General features: G+C 43.2%; 1 protein-coding gene and 1 pseudogene across 1 annotated transcript in view; both read right to left on the reverse strand.

Moving 5' to 3' along the window:
• LOC144498838 (glycogen [starch] synthase, muscle-like) overlaps nt 1–17100 on the reverse strand; it is a 103073-nt gene extending 85973 nt beyond the window's left edge. Inside the window, exons 1-2 of the mRNA XM_078220585.1 lie at nt 16897–17100; nt 4556–4737 (exon numbers count right to left, since the gene is read on the reverse strand). Coding sequence (XP_078076711.1) covers nt 4556–4737; nt 16897–17008 — 294 coding nt within the window. The 5' untranslated portion in view covers nt 17009–17100. The remainder of the gene's footprint in view (nt 1–4555; nt 4738–16896) is intronic.
• Nucleotides 15934–16153, reverse strand: LOC144499315 (U2 spliceosomal RNA; annotated as a pseudogene).
• Nucleotides 17101–17623: the final 523 nt, after the last annotated feature.

Raw genomic sequence — 17623 nt, forward strand, 5'->3', positions numbered from 1 at the left:
CCAGAAGGACATGGAAGCTTTGGAGAGAGTGCAAAGGTTCACCAGAATGTTGCCTGGTTTCGAGGCTGTTGACTATGATGACAGGTTGAGTAAACTAAGATTGTTTTCACTGGAAAGATGGAGGCTGAGGGGAGACCTGATAGAGGTCTAACAAAATTATGGGAGGCATAGACAGGGTGGATTATCAGAGGCTTTTTTAAAGGGTGGAAGTGCCAAGGGGCACAGGTTCAAGGTGAGAGAGCGAAAGTTTAAGGGAGATGTGCGGGGGAAGTTTTTCCATGCAAAGTGTGGTGGGTACCTGGAATGCGCTGCCAGAGGAGGTGGAAGCAGGCACATTAGCGACATTTAAGAGGCATCTGAATGGGTACATGAAAAGGGAGGGTATAGAGGGATGTGGGCCGAGTAAGGGCAGAAGGTTTTTTTAAGTTTAGTTAGGGCATCATGATTGGCACAGGCTTGGAGGGCCGAAGGGCCTGTTATTGTGTTGTACGTTTCTTTGTTCTTGAAACCCATGCAGACTCGGAGAGAACATGCAAACTCCACACTGACAGTCACCCGAGGCCAAAATTGAACCCAGGTCCCTGCTGTTGCGCCACCGTGCTGCCCTATACTATACTGTATATTTAAGAAGGGTGCCGTATATTAACCCAGTAACAAGTATTCATCAAGAATGGATGTAACGAGGAACAAAAAGTATGATCACAAGTGACAAGGGAATCAGAACCTATAGATGATTAAGAGTGTAGCTCTTCACTGGACTATGCAAAATAAGAAATTATATAGATAAGACAAATCCAAAGTATTATTTTAAATTAAGCCAGGATTGCATAAAAAACATAAATAAGTAGTCATAGGGTTACTTTAAACAGATAATAATTCCTTAACTCAATGGATGCTAAGTGTTTGAGATAATCTGCCTGGTAGGGTAACAGCAGGAAAGGCATTAGGGACATTCAAGTTGTAGCCTGGTGCTATATTGGGATATTAAGGGAATTAGAGGGCTGAACTTCAGTAGGCTATATGGCCTTTCCCTGTCCTTGACTTTTCCGATGTTCTGATGTAAATATAGTTGTTGCTCGTGCTACACTTGCAGGAATTAGATTATTAATAGGCAAAAGGGAAATGTCACAGCCATGAAAGGATAGCAGAAAAGCACAGTGCGTTAGATAGCACATGACCAGGTATTTTCAAGCTCGAGTACAATCTAATGAAGAGTGATTAACTACAGTGCAGCTATTCTGATGATTTGGTTTACAAACAGATTTCTTTAATATAAAATAAATAGTCCCCAAACTTGGTTCAGTGGGCAGCAACCTCAATCATAATACAGTGGGCACACTCTGGGCACACAATCTAGACTGATACCCTGACACAGTACAGAAACAATCAGAGGGAACTATCTTCTAGTCAAGATCAGGTAGATCCTTAACATGGTTTCATAGAAGAACAAGGAGTTCTCTGATTGACCTGGTCAATGTTAATTTACACCATCCATAAAACTCATTTTGTCTCATCGCTCGATATGAATGGGATCTTACTGTGCACCAAATGGTTGTTGCATGTTCAAATTTCAAAAGAATGAATTATATATGAAGCATTTTGAGACGTTTCTCAGGGAAGTTTATGTCCATCATTTTGCCAGATGTTAGTGTTGGGGAATGATTCACTTTCCATTTCAAGCATTAAGCACTGTGAGATCAATATGGATTGACCCAAGGGTGTTCAATGCTCTAGAACTTCCACATGGTTCTTGGCAAGGAACTACGGACTTGGCAAAGGAATTTGATTCTGTGAATCATGATGCACTTTGGGAGATTCTTCAAAAGTCTGGTTGTCCCAGCAGACTGTCAACATTTCCCAGCAATTACATATTGGTATGATGACCCAATGAATAGATAACAGTCAAATGTCACCACCATTTTCAGTCACTAATGACACCAAACACTCTAGTAGTTTTGCCTGAACCCTGTTTATCATACAGGTTACTATGGTACTATCTGAACCTTCCAGAACTAAGTTCTACATTTGATATGCTAAACAGTAGCATCTTATATATTTGCGTTGTTAAAACTCTTACCAAAAGTTCATCCCAGCAAAGCGTTTTGTGTGTTGAAGAGGTTGAATAACAAATCTTTCCTAGGCTGTATTATCCACCACCTCTTTTGACCACTCCATTCATGAGACTGCTCATTCAGCATGCTATTTTGAATAAGTCACAATTTTCTCCAATTAAATAATCAGAGACTGAAGCCATCATCTTGACCCTGATTCCAAATTCCCTTGCCACCATTTTCAGCATGCTCTACGGTCACTATCTTGGGCCAAACTTGAGGATTCACAATCTCAGCTGCCTAGTCCACCCCTGACTGCACGATCTTTGGTCTCCACAGCATCAGCCATCTCCGTGCTTATCTCAACCCATAAAAATTCCCTTCCAACTCCATTTGCAAGTTTGCTGATGACTCCACCGTAGTGGGTCACATCTCAAACAATGATGAGACAGAGTACAGGAAAGAGATAGAGAATCTGGTGAACTGGTGCAATGACAATAATCCTTCCCTCAATGTCAACAAAGCAGAGGAGATACTCATTAACTTCAGGAAGTGTAGTGGAAGACATGCCCCTGTCTACATCATGTGGAGATGCCGGCGTTGGACTGTGGTAAGTACAGTAAGAAGTCTCACAACACCAGGTTAAAGTCCAACAGGCTACATCCTGTCTACATCAACAGGGATGAAGTGGAAATGGTGGACAGCTTCAGGTTGATGTCCAGATCACCAACAACCTGTCCTGGTCCCTCCATGCTGATGCTATAGTTAAGAAAGCCCACCGACGCCTCTACTTTCTCAGGAGGCTAAGGAAATTCAGCATGTCCGCTACGACTCTCACCAACTTTTACAGGTGCACCATAGAAAGCATCCTTTCTGGATATATCACAGCTTGGTCTCAATCCCCCCACCACAAATGTACCCCTCTATTGCCTTCAGCCATCTTGGCTCCATCCTCTGGAATTCTCTGTCTACACCTCCCTGTCATGCCAATACTCCAGCCTCCTTTAACAGACTTCTTCAAATTAATCTCTTTGACCAAGCTGTGGGTCACCCTTCCTGATATCTCCTTTGATTCTCAACACATTCGTTTTCATTAACTTGTGGCACTTTTCTATATTGTAGGACTTCCATAAATGCAAGTTCTTTTTGTAACACCAATGTTATTCCTGGCTCCGTAACTCAACTCTATTCCAAAACAATGACCTCAAATCAAACTTCTATTGCTCCACTGACAATCCCCTTTTCTCACACTAGCCATCTTATCTGCCCAAGTGAGTTAATTTAGTGACAGTCTTTTATGGTGAGCACATGGTCACAAGAATCAAGTATGAGATAGTCCCAAATTAATTTCACATTAAAATATTACAGTCAACAGCTCGGAGAGAGTTTCCTTGTTTCCGATCTGGATTCACACAGATGTCCAGGAGGTGAGAAGCACAGTTTTAAAAACTCTTATGGCATGACTTATATCTTGTGTGAATATCCAGCAATTGGTCACTATTCATTTTTCATCGTTAGTTTCGCTTTTAATGTCTCTGGATCTTGTCCATTGTAATCATTTTCCATTTTCATTATTCGTCAATCATTTTACGCAAAACCTTTCTCCCTGAAATTTCAATTTTCTCCCCAAACCACATTCTACAAAAAAAGGAAAATCCAAAACAAAATTTAACATGTGCAATGGGATTCAAAATAGTTGTTGTGTTAGGGGGGAGGGATGAGAATGTGTTCTCCAAAATTTGGCTAAATACATCAAACATGAGGATTCCTCTGTCACCCCTCATAAGATCCTCAAATCAGAATCAGAATCTAGGCTCCAAAAACTTCCCCCAATCATTTGCCTTTCCAATAAGCAACACGGTGGACATGACTGGGCTGCTAAACATCCAGGTGCACCTTTCTCAGAACAATGAGCTGAACGTACATTAGTTTGTTGGTAACCTCAAAATTACAATTCCTAGGTTCTAGCAGAAGAATTCCATTCTGTGCCAGAATGCCTTGGAGACTGTCTCCTGGAATTTGCATCTGCACCTGACACTATAATTTCCAAGAACATGCTCCGACAGCTTGAATACACTCACTCCCAATCTCTCCATTCCTTTTGCAGAACTGTGGCTCTCTCATTTCCTGCCCTGATCCGAGGTTTCCCTCGTTGCAAGGTCTCACATACAGCCAGAAGCATAATCATTACTGTATAGATTTAGCAGGCCCACATGCTAAAACATCCAGAGCTCAGCATCATGGAAAATTCACCGGTGTATTTTTAAATATATTTAACCATGGTATAAATAAAAGGATGGATTAAAAAATCTCAAAATCCAAGGACAAAAATAATTCACAGACTTATCATATTTAGGTACTCTTTACAGGATTGACGTACAGTCAGATCCGATGCTGCTTATAGCATCCAGAGGTTATGGCCTATGCTGTTTAACTCTCCACAATTGAAGCAATCAGGGGCTGAGCTGTTCCCAACTCAGCAGGTTTGAAAGGGTGTACAATACCTTGCAACCTTTGGAGTTCATGCAATCAATAGTGCGTTTAATGGCTGGATTTGGTGGGTCAATCAGCTCCACTTGTGTCTTGACGCTGTTCTCGAAGTATGGTCCAATCAGAATGTAATTCTCTCCATGTTGATCTACCGTTAACTTGGTTTTGGTTTGGATGACGGTGTAGATACCACCCACTAGAACAGAGAAAGATCAGCAGGAAATTGAACAAAGGGAAATACATCAAGACCCACATGGATAATTTCAACATCAATCTGCACTTATTACAGGAAGATTTCCAAAGCAATTCCACAGGAAGGCAATCAGACAAAAATTGACACGGATCCAAAGACATCAAAAGGAAAAAAGAAAGCATTAAAGATAAAAGATTATGTTAGATATCAAAAGAAAAAAGAATGCATTAAAAGAAAAAAGACCATGCACCAGCTATTCCTCTTATGGATTCTGGCCCAAACATCCAACCTCCTGCGGGAAATTCTCTCAATATATTTAACTATGGTATAAATACTATAGTGGCACAAAATTCTCACCATTCCAAGAGATAAATGATTCACAAACCAGTTGGAGCGAATTTTACCATCCTGCCCAGCATGGGAATTGGAGCAGGCGAGAGGTGGACCATGGAAAGGTCCGTTGATCCTGGGCGGGATTTTCCCATTTCAGGGCGAGCGAGGCTGGAAAATCCCACCCGTTAAATTTAGCTGGACTTCACAGTACTGAAAAATGGTCAAATCCCCGTGGCTCATTCAGCAAAACCCCAAACTGTCAATCTATTCTATTCAGTGTTCAACAGCTCTTCATAAGTAACAGTACAACACTCAATTCTTCCTCTTCCCATTCCCAACTAGATATTTATCCCACTCCATATGTTCCATATGCACGACCCATATCCAGCTGCTGGAAGCAACTTTCAATGCATCAGTCTGGGCTCAATTTGAAAATCAATTTAGTCTGAGCTTTGAACTCCTCCAACACAGTATTTATACGGCTATTCCTGTTTATTATCGGCTCAATGGTAACCCCCATGATGTTGATAGTGGAGGATTCAACAAAATGCTATTGAAAGTCTTGTGGTTAGATGCTGGAGATAGTCATAGCTTGACATAGGTGACATGAATGTTACATTCCAGTTACCAGCCCAAGCCTAAGTGTCCAATTCTTGCTGCATATATATACACAAGGACTGCTTCACTACGTCAGGAGTCACGAATGGTGCTGAACACTGTGTAATTGACAGCTAACACCCCAACTTTGATTTAATAGAGCAAAGATGACTCTTAAAGCAGCTGTAGATTGCTGGGCCTAGAGCACTACCCTGAGGAATTCCTGTGACAATGCCCCAGGACTGAGATGATTGACCTCCAACAACCATAATCATCTTTCCTTGCGCTAGGTATGACTCCAATCAGTGGAGAGTTGTGCTCCCATTTTCACTGATTTCAATTTTGCTCGAGCTCCTTGATCTTTGATGCCACACTCAGTAAAATGTTGCCTTGATGTCAAGTGCAGTCACTCTCATCTCACCTCTGGAGTTCATTTCTTTCACCCATGATTGGACCAAGGCTGTAATGAGGTTGGGAGCTGAGGGGACTGATGGAACCAAGCTGAGCATCAGATCAGTGAGCAGATTACTGTTGAGTAAGTGCCACTTAATAGCACTTTTGACAACATCTTCCATCACTTTGCTTTTCATCAAGAGTATATTGAAGAGGCAGAAATTTCTGCATTTTTCTGTTTTTTGTGGAGAGGGCAGAGCTGAGCAATCTTCCACGTTGTCAGGTCAATGCCAGTGTTGAAGCTCCTTCCATAAACTTCAGTCTCTTGCCTCCTTTAAGAACTTCCTACATTTTTGACCAAACCCTTACCCCATCCCTGTTAATATGCTTGAGTCTTTGGATCCATGTCAATTTTTGCCTGGTTACCTTCCTGTGAAATCCCTCAGAAATCTTCCGATAATAAAGCACTGCATTAATGCACATTGTTGAAATTATTCATATTGAAAGGGCCATATTTTAACCTTTTCTGAAGCACTAAAAGCAGATAATGCATCATATAGTGCTGCTATAGATTTTTTTCATCTAATTGACTGCATTCTAGCTTTGAAAAAAGATAAGCAAGCTTTAAAAAAAAATTGAGTCATTTCAATAAAGATAGCACTTACAGAAAGCAAATCAATCTTTATTTTACGGACCAGGCATTTTTGATTCCTATTCCCACTCTGTGCTGATCTTAGTTACTGATGCCAAGAATTGGTATCATCACTGCGCGATAGCAAAGCAGGTAGGTGAATCAGGTTTCCCGCTCTTGCTCAGTATCTAGCAACATCTCCTGGAGTTTTCCATGTTGGATGATGTTGGGCAGAAAGGATCAAGTCATAGAGTTTTACAAGACAGAGAGGCCCTTCAGCCCATCGTGTCTGCGCAGCCATCAAGCACCTATCTATTCTGATCCTATTTTCCAGCACTTGGTCCCTAGCCTTATATGTTTTGGCATTTCAATTGTTCATCTAAATGCTTCTGAAATGTTGCGAGGGTTCCTGCTTCGACCACCCTTTTAGGCAAAGGGTTCCAAATTCCCTCCATCCTCTGGGTTTTTTTTGTTCATGGGACGTGGGCATTGCTGACAAGGCCAGCATTTATTGCCCATCCCTAATTGCCCTAGCGGGGGCAGTCAAGAGTCAACCCTATTGCTGTGGAGCTGGAGTCACATGTCGTCCAGACCAGGTAAAGGTGGCAGATTTCCTTCCCTAAAGGACATCAGTGGACCAGATGGGTTTTTCCAACAATTGACAATGGTTTTCATTAGACTTTTAATTCCAGGTTTTTATTGAATTCAAATTTCACCAGTTTGAACCCAAGACCCCAGAATATTACTCTGAGTGTCTGGATTGCTAGTCCAGTGATGTACCACTATGCTACCGCCTCACCCAAAAAGGTTTGGCTCAGATTTCCTCTAAATCTCCTGCTCCTTACCTTAAATCTATTGATTTTCTTTTCCTATTCTGCATTTTTTTAAAATGGGGAATAGTTTTTTTTTCAGGTCTGGCAGATCACCCGCAATGCTACTCATGTTGTGTCAGAGGGCATGTTGTCTCATCTCCCAAGGTGCAACACATGAAAGACACTCTACCTAATGGAATCAGTTGGACAAACTGTAATTAACCACAACAGCCAGTAATCACTGTAATTAACAACAGGAGAGACATTTTTTTGCTGGTTGATTACAGCTTGTAAACTGTATGATTTGACAGCAGCAGTCTCTCATTGCAGTTGCCATGGTTACATGGGACAGAGTCTTTTTGGAACATCTTATGGCAGGATAATAAAATTGCAACACATGACGTGATCACACGCATTTAGCCCAATTCCGTCTGCCGTTCATGTAGGATTACTCTATTGTGGAATTAGCGTAGACTTCCCCACCATCACTTGCTGCTTTAAGGCAAAGATTAATTCAGCAGTACTGGTGGTCTTTTCAGAACCCTTCTCAACAGATAATTAACTGGCTGTGAAACACCCTGGGGTGTCCCAATTTGGTGAAAGGCTCCATATGGACTCTTTGCAGAGTTAAAGGTCAGAGTTATATGTGAAGTCCTAAAGCGCGGGCATTTATCAGTTGTCGGAGACAATAGAAATGGGACAAGTGAACCACATCTGGAGTAGAGTCATAGAGCACATCTGGAGTACTGTGTACAATTCTGGTCTGCTTACTTGAGAATGGATACAGGGCTGGAATCTCCGACCTCTCCCACAGCAGGAATTCTCTGGTCCTGCTGCTGTGAATGGAAATTTGGCTGAGCGCCAAAATCTCTGTTCTTGCTGGTAGCGACAGCGGGGCGTAAACGGCCAGAGAATTCCAGCCATAACAGCTTTCAGAGAAGGGATGAAGGGGTTGTTTTCTGAGGAAAAATTGGACCTATATCCATTGGCATTCAGAAGAGTCAGAGTCATAGAGATTTAAAGCATGGAAACAGGCCCTTCGGCCCAACTTGTCCATGCCGCCCCTTTTTTTAACCCCTAAGCTAGTCCCAATTGCCCGCATTTGGCCCATATCCCTCTATAGCCATCTTACCCATGTAACTGTCTAAACGTTTTTTAAAAGACAGAATTGTACCCGCCTCTACCACTACCTCTGGCAGCTTGTTCCAGACACTCACCACCCTCTGTGTGAAAAATTGCCCCTCTGGACCCTTTTGTGTATCTCCCCTCTCAGCTTAAACCTATGCCCTCTAGTTTTAGACTCCCCTACTTTTGGGAAAAGATATTGACTATCTAGCTGATCTATGCCCCTCATTATTTTATAGACCTCTATAAGACCATCCCTCAGCCTCCTATGCTCCAGAGAAAAAAGTCCCAGTCTATCCAGCTTCTCCTGATAACTCAAACCATCAAGTCCCGGTAGTATCCTAGTAAGTCTTTTCTGTACTCTTTCTAGTTTAATAATAAGAATGAGGGATGATCCCATTTGAAACGGAAGATCCTGAGGAGACTTCACAGGGTGGATGCTGAGAGGATATTTCCCTGAGAGTAGAACGAGGGGACACAGCTTAAAGATAAGGGGCCTGCCATTTAAAACTGAGGTGAAGAGGTTTTCTTCTCTCTCAGAGAGTCTTTAGTCTGTGGAATTCTCTTCCCCAGAGAACAGTGGAGGCTGGATCATTTAATTTTTTTAAGGCTGAGATAGATTCTTTATTAACAAGAGAGTCAAAGGGTATAAGAATAGGCAGGAAAGTGTAGAGACCACAGTCAGATCAGCCCAGATCTTATTAAATGGCAGAGCAGGCGTGAGGGGCCGAAAGGTTGACTCCTGCTTCTAATTCATGTTAGCATATTAGCAAATGTAAAAGTAATTCACAACAAAATGTTATGTTCAACCGTATTAGAAGTTTTACATTTAGAACTATGCTCTCGAAGCAGCAGTGCTAAGCAGCACATAGCTGCTCTGTTGATCTGACCTTTCACAATGATTCAATGTAGTTTGGCTCCATACCAGGGGCGAGTACAAAAATCATTACAATGATTATTGTACAATGCATTGTACAATACAGTACAATGCATTTGGAATACTGCGTTGCATTTGGAATACTGCGTTGCATTTGGAATACTGCGTTGCATTTGGAATACTGCGTCCAGTTCTGGTCGCCACACTACCAGAAGGACGTGGAGGCTTTAGAGAGGGTGCAGAGGAGGTTTACCAGGATGTTGCCTGGTATGGAGGGGCTTAGTTATGAGGAGAGATTGGGTAAACTGGGGTTGTTCTCCCTGGAAAGACGGAGGATGAGGGGAGACTTAATAGAGGTGTATAAAATTATGAAAGGCATAGATAGGGTGAACGGTGGGAAGCTTTTCCCCAGGTCGGTGGTGACGTTCACGAGGGGTCATAGATTCAAGGTGAAGGGGGGGAGGTTTAACCCAGATATCAGAAGGACATATTTTACACAGAGGATGGTGGGGGCCTGGAATGCGCTGCCAGGCAAGGTGGTGGAGGCAGACACACTGGGAACGTTTAAGACTTATCTAGATAGCCATATGAACAGAGTGGGAATGGAGGGATACAAAAGAATGGTCTAGTTTGGACCAGGGAGCGGCACGGGCTTGGAGGGCCGAAGGGCCTGTTCCTGTGCTGTATTGTTCGTTGTAATCATGTACACTTCTTGATTCAGATACTGGGGTGTGCCATTTTCTTTGCATGTTGAGTTTTTAAAGAATGTGACAGTGACGTTTACAAATGAGACGGGGGTTGACTGGTGTTTACTAGAGTGGACAGCAGTAGAAAAGGAGAGCAGTAGAAAAGGAGAGCAGTAGAAAAGTGGTTGCAGAAAACTGGGGACTTTACTACATTCAAGGCTAAGGAAATTTTAGCTTTCAAAGTCGAGTGCCACATTACAACAGTGAATACATTTCTATAGTACTACTTTAGCTATGAGGTACTGTCAACATCCTGGGTGTGACCATATACCAGAAACTAAACTGGGCTAGCCATGTGAATACTGTGTGTACAAGAGCGGATCAGAGGCAAAGAAATCCTGTGGTAAGTAACTCAGCTCTTGACTCCCCATCACCTGTCCACCATCGACAAGACAAAAGTCAGGAGCGTGATGGAATACTCTCCCCTTTCCTGGATGAGTGCAGCCCCAGCAACACTCATGAAGCTCAACACCATCCAGTACAAAACAGCCCCCTTGATTGGCATCCCATCAACCCATCAACAAACATTCATTGCCTGCACTACCGACAAACAGTAGCAGCTGTGTGTACCATCTACAAGATACACTGCAAAAACTCACCAAGTTTCCTTAGGCAGCACCTTCCAAACCCATGACCACTACGATCTAAAAGGTCAAGGGCAGCAGATACTTGGGAACACCACCGCCTAGAAGTTCCGCTCCAAGTCACTCATCATTCTGACTTGGAAATGTATTGCCATTCCTTCACTGTCACTGGGTTAAAATCTTGGAACTCCCTTCTTAACAGCACTGTGGATATACCTACACCTCAGGGACTGCAGCGGTTCAAGAAGGCAGCTCACCACCACCTTCTCAAGGGCAATTAGGAATGGATACTAAATACTGGCCTAGCCAGCAATGCCCATATCCTGTAAATGAATAGAAATAAAGCTATGGGATGTCCTGAGGGTGTGATCGGTGCTATGCAACTACAGGTTTGTCCTTCTTTTGATGAATTGTGTGGCTTCAGGTTAAATTATGCTGACATTTTGAGAACTATGGTTCAGTCAGTTATTTTTCCAAATCAAGGGACCAAGTGAAATCTTCTGTAAAATAATACATGTTTTAATTGAAAAATAAAACCCTATTCAGTGTTGTACAACTTTACAGTCCTATATGATTATTTAAAACTCCCTCTGCAACAGGGGCGAGAGAAGTCAAGACAGGGTGAAATCACAGGTACATTGTGCAAATGTCCGAATTGTTGGTGCTTTGTGGTGTCCGAGATCCAGAATGTTCCAGAAAGATTTTAGAATTTTGATGCTTAGTTGAATTTTGGAGAATGACTTTAAGCAAACCATAGAATCATAGAATCCCTATAGTACAGAAGGAGGCCATTCAGCCCATCAAGCCTGCCCCGACAACAAGCCCACCCAGGCCCTATCTCTGTAACCCCACATACTTACCTTGTTAGTCCCCCGACACCAAGAGCAATTTATCATGGCCAATCAACCTAACCCACACATCTTTGGAGTGTGGGAGGAAACCGGAGCACCTGGAGGAAACCCAGGGGGAAAAAGTGCCAACTCCACACAGTCAGTCACCTGAGGCCGGAATTGAACCTGTGTCCCTGGCGCTGTGAGGCAGCAGTGCTAACCACCATGCCGTCCCACTCAAACCATCTCAAACACACAGCACTTGTGTGTACAAAGGAGTTTTTTCTTGCTTCAAAGTGTACAAATTTCAGGCCTGTTATAATATTCACATTTCAGAGTTGTTGTGTTTGTACACAACTGAGTAGAAAATAGATAATAAGAAAATAATGGCAAACAAAACCATTAAGCAGTTAACATCGAACTGTAAGCCTGATTACACCTTGTGCATGTACCAGAGGTATATTTGTAACAATGTGAAAATAACATTGAACATATGAGTATTGTTTCCATATTTATGGACAGAGATAACTGAATTTATTTGTATTGCAATTTTTGCAAACAATAATTTCCAAATTGAATATTTAGTGACTGCACTTGTCACAATTCTATTCAGCAGAAGTAGCAGAGGAAATATTCTCAGTAATAAAGGGGGTTAGGGGAGAAACTGAACTTTCAGCAGAAGGGCATCAGCTGTACACTCCCCAAGACTGGACCCCTTCCATATTAACCGTATCAATCTTTTAATGAGTTTAAAGGATTTTTAGAATAATGCACACGAGGTGCTGCAGCTTCATGCCGAGATCTCCATTTCGGAACTGATCCTTGTGGCAAATGCACTGCTCCTGTTACAAGCTAGTGTTAGTTTTGCAATATCATCTGTTGCTAAATTAAGTGCATGTGTCTTATGACTAATCAGAAATGCTGATCATGATGAAGCCTGACACTCATTCCCGCCCCCTCCAAATTTAGGGAATTGCCATGAAACAGCTCCAAATAACCAGTTCAAACGTTATCGCTCTCGATCTTCCAATCAAATGTCATCGTACCATCACTTACTCTAACTCCAGGAGCTGATAACTGCAAACCTTTCACCTCTCTCTGCCTTCCCTTCCCACCACAATCTACAGATCTTTAAATGCCAAGCTTGTTGTCACCCATTCAGTACTGCTGCTTTCTTGCAGTTTCTATCTTGTGCTGTTTAACATTGATGGTTGAGGAAGGCACTGGTGTGGGACAGAGAAAGCTGAAAGGAAATCGAGAAGGAAAAGTTCATTTATAACCAATACTGTTGCAATCCTCAACCTTGCAGTCATTTTTGCTTCCTTTGAGGAGGAGTGCTGTATTATGGGTCTTGTTCTTCTTGATCTAACTGAAAGACACCCTCAAGTGCACTATTATCTAAAATAATACATTAAAACCCTTGATGGAGCTGATAATGGTATAAGAGGTACATAGCTAGGCTCAGTCATTTCACTGGTCACATTTCTTCTTCATTTCTTTGAAGGTACTGACTTATTCTCATGAATGATTCTATATGCATCATGTGTCTTATAATGGGGGATGTTAGTGGATGGTGAAAAAGACATATGGGACACTTGCCTTTATCAATCGCGGCATGGATTACAAAAGCAGGGAGGTCACGTTGGGGTTGTATAGAACTTTGGTGAGGCCACAGTTGAAGTACTGTGCGCAGTCCTGGTCACCACATTATAGGAAGGATGTGGTCGCACTGGAAGGGGGTGCAGAGGCAATTCACCAGGATGCTATCTGAGATGGAACATTTAAGTTATGAAGAGAGTTTGGATAGGCTTGGGTTGTTTCCGTAGTCATAATGTGGTTCCGTAGAAGCAGAGAAGACTGAGGGGTGACCTGATTGGTGACCTGATTGAGATGTACAAGGTTGAGGGGTATGGACAGTGTGGATGGTGAGTAACTGTTCCCCTTAGTTGAAGGGTCAGTCATGAGGGAACACAGGTTCAAGGTGAGAGGCAGGGGGTTTAGGGGGATGTGAGGAAAAACATTTTTACCCAGCGAGTGGTGACGGTCTGGAATGCGCTGCCTGGGAGGGTGGTAGAGGCAGGTTGCCTCACATCCTTTAAAAAGTATCTGGATGAGCACTTGGCACGTCATAACTTAAGGCTATGGGCCAAGTGCTGGTAAATGGGATGTGTTGGTGCAGACTTGATGGGCCGAAGGGCCTCTTCTGCATTGTAGGATTCTATGAATGTGGTCAGATAAAGAATTAGTGAATTGTCCAGAGATCTGCTCCCGTACCACTGCCTTTACCTTCCCAAACACACAAGAACCTCATATTGGGATTCTCGAGGGCTACACTGATGTGTAAGTACACAGAAATAACTCTCATTGTTCTGGTCATTTGTAAGCCCTTTGCAACTGTAACTAAGGGGCTATTCTTCCTGTGTGATGAAATGATCTTATTGCAAGTTTAATTGGTCAAAGCACTCTGAATGTGGAATTCATCCACAAACCAGGAAGTCCCAAGTTGGGGTCCTCATCCATGTGCACGTGCACAGCAGCTGGTTTAATTAATCGGGTTGCCAAGACTCTGTTTCAAGTCACACATAAAGAACAGACAGTTGGACAAGGCATTGAGAGATAGTTGGCATCATGGAGCCGCACTCCAGCATGGGCAAGTTGCCTCTGCAGCAGAAAAATGAAGGAGTTTTTTTTAAACAGTAGGAAAGGGTTAATTTGTAACCATCAGCTGCTTCAGTCATTTATGTCAGAGTGTTTTCAAGTACCGATATTTTGAAAATGAATCCAAAGTCATATATAGAAGCAGCCTGACTGACTTGTAAACACTGACATTCAGAGCTCTCTTCTGTTTGGTTCCCAAGCTGTGTCAAGTGGCAAAATGCCAGCCAGAGGCTGGTGCACATCCAAGCAAGGACCCAGGATGCATCAGCAGTGGCTGGGGAGCAGGCCATTCACATAACCTTTCAGAAACACAGCAATGAGACTTAATTGCTTAAGATTGGGGACATTTTCTGAAATAAGGAAATTTACCTTAACACTTGTACATTTACAATAAGCATAGGATACACTCAATGTTATCAGTGTATAGAATAGGGTGTAAAGGAGAAAACTGATCAATGAAATAGTGTGGTATATGGATAAGGCAAATCTCAACATTGCTTCTCTGCCTTTTAGCTAGATGAAGCATAGAATCAAGCACAAGATTAGTCGTAATGACTGCTGTCAGCTCAGGTCTAGAATCTCTCTCTTGTGGGGACCACGAATTGGATTAAATTTGAATTTAAATAGGTTTTTTGGAGCAAGCAAGGAGATGGATTAGGGATTGCCTGATCACTGTGCACATTGGCTTTTGTAACTGAGAAAGGAATAACATTTTAAAAAATCTAGAATATTACTTCAAAATATGCCAGGAAAGCTAGACCAGAAGACATAAACTTAAGTCAGTGAAAGGGAAACTTAAAACCAATATTAGAAGTTCTGCACTCAGAATAACCCTGCAGTCTGGATAATGACTGCAAAAAGAAAGCTATTCACGATGCAATAGAGTCAGTCACCGAGTTTTACAGCACCAAAAGAGCCCATCGGCCCATCGAGCCCACCCCATCCATCAAGCACCTATCTATTCTAATCCCATTTTCCAGTACTTGGTCTGTAGCCTTGTACGTTATGGTGTTTCAAGTGTTCATCTAAATGCTTCTTAAATGTTGTGAGAGTTCTTGCCACTACTACCCTTTCAGGCAGTGAGTTCCAGATTCCCACCACCCTCCGAGTGAAAAGGTTTTTCCTCACATCTCCTATAAACCTCCTGTCCCTTACCTTAAATCCATGGTCCCTGCTTATTGACCCCTCTGCTAAGGGGAAAAGTTCCTTCCTATCTACCTTATCTGTGCCCCTCATAATTTTGTACACCTCAATCAGGTCTCCCCTCAGCCTTCTCTGCTCCAAGGAAAACAACCCCAGCCTATCCAGTCTCTTGACAGCTGAAACGCTCCAGCCCAGGCAACATCCTGGTGAATGTCTTCTGCACCTGCTCTGGCGTGATCACTTCCTTCCTATATAGTGTGGCGACCAGGACTGCACACAGTCCTCCTGCTGTGGCCTAACCAACATTTTGTACAGCTTCATCATAACCTCCCTGCTCTTATGCTTCGGTTTTTTTTATACTTTTCCAATTCAATCAAATCAAATCCAATTCAGAGTCTCAACAAGTTGAGACATTTCAGATCCAGGCTGACAAGACAGGGCAAGCGACCAAACCACCCTGTCCTGGGCCTGATCTACATGAGCCAAGCTGATTGGAGAAGGGGGAGGTTCCTCCTCCAAGACTTGAGCTCATTTGCATCTTAGCCAAAAGGCCAAGATGCCGTTTTTAAAAATTGCTTCATATGAAACATATGAAGCTTCAGCGTAACCTAATGACCTCAACCAGGTGCGGCCGACCATGGGCTGCCGACCATACTACACTTGATCTTAGCCAAAAGGCCGAGAAGCTTTGCTTCGGTTAATAAAGACAAGTATCCCATATACCTACTTAACCACCTTATCTACCTGTCCTGCTATCTTCTGAGATCTATGCACATGCACGTCAATGTGATACTATGATGGGAAACTTGAACATCCTGAACTTTCCTATGCGGGGAACCCGTCCATTATTGAGGTACAAATTTCTGGAAGAGTGCCAGCTACTTGGAATGCTACAAGTGTGGAGAGCAATTGTATTAATGAAAAATAACAGAAATAACTGGCTAGTTCGTCAACCCAACAGAATCTGCTCACAGCTGGTCTGACGCCAAGATCCAAACGAACAGGAAACCTGAGCATTGCCTGGGATTCCTTCAGCCTGATATGAAAGATGAGTTTGGATGGGCAGAATGACCTTTTCTTGTCCTTGACCTTTATATTCCAGTCTATGGGAGATATATGGGACAGAACTGAAGGCTTTAAAATTAAAACTCCTAATGAATTGTATGGATTGAAATCTGCAATATGACATTTTAAATGTCAGAATAATAAAGCGCGTTAATCAATATTTGACCGCATTTTAAAGCAGTACGTGTTGCTGCATTAAATTGAACTGCAGGAGTTTGTGCAGGGTTACAACTGGTTATGTTGTTTCCCAGCAGGGGGGTTGCTTTACAGCTCTCTGCCTCGGCCACAGCCTGCACTGCCGGCCGGCTCTCCGCCCGGAGCCTCCCCGCAGCCGCAGCAGCACCGCCTTCCGCCCCAGCCTTCCTTACCTTTATTCGCTACTTCCCAGGCGACCTCGAACAGAAAGAGGTTGTCGGTTGGGAGTTCCTCGTCGAAGCCGGTAAGCGAACTGTAAGAAAGCGAGTTACTCAGGAAGGACATGGTGCTGAGATCCCCCCACAACAGAGACGGAGAGGAACTGGTTCGAGAGCAACTTGCAAACCGAGCCTGGGCACCGATCCAGCTGCCCGCAGCGCCTGAACCCGCCGCCAGGGGGGGGAAAGCTCCATCGCCAACAAACTGCACTGACCACCGGGGCCAACAGGGGGAGCGAGTTTACAGGAAGCGCCTTGGGAATGAATGAATCTGCCCAACAGGTGAGTCACTCACTACCTGGGGGAAAGAAAGGACTGCCACGTGATACTGTTTCTGATGAAGCTCTAACGTTAATATTGACCTTACGGTCTTATACCACCTTTAATGTGCAGCAATAAGGTTTAAGAGTAAAACAAAACCGTGGCGGCACGGTAGCACAGTGGTTAGCACTGCTGCTTCACAGCTCCAGGGTCCTGGGTTCGATTCCCGGCTCGGGTCACTGTCTGTGTGGAGTTTGCACATTCTCCTCGTGTCTGCGTGGGTTTCCTCCGGGTGCTCCGGTTTCCACCCACAGTCCAAAGATGTGCGGGTTAGGTTGATTGGCCAGGTTAAAAATTGTCCCTTAGAGTCCTGAGATGCGTAGGTTAGAGGGATTAGTGGGTAAATATGTGGGGATAGGGC

This window comes from Mustelus asterias, chromosome 9 (genome assembly GCF_964213995.1).
Source record: "Mustelus asterias chromosome 9, sMusAst1.hap1.1, whole genome shotgun sequence".
Taxonomy (NCBI): Eukaryota; Metazoa; Chordata; class Chondrichthyes; order Carcharhiniformes; family Triakidae; genus Mustelus; species Mustelus asterias.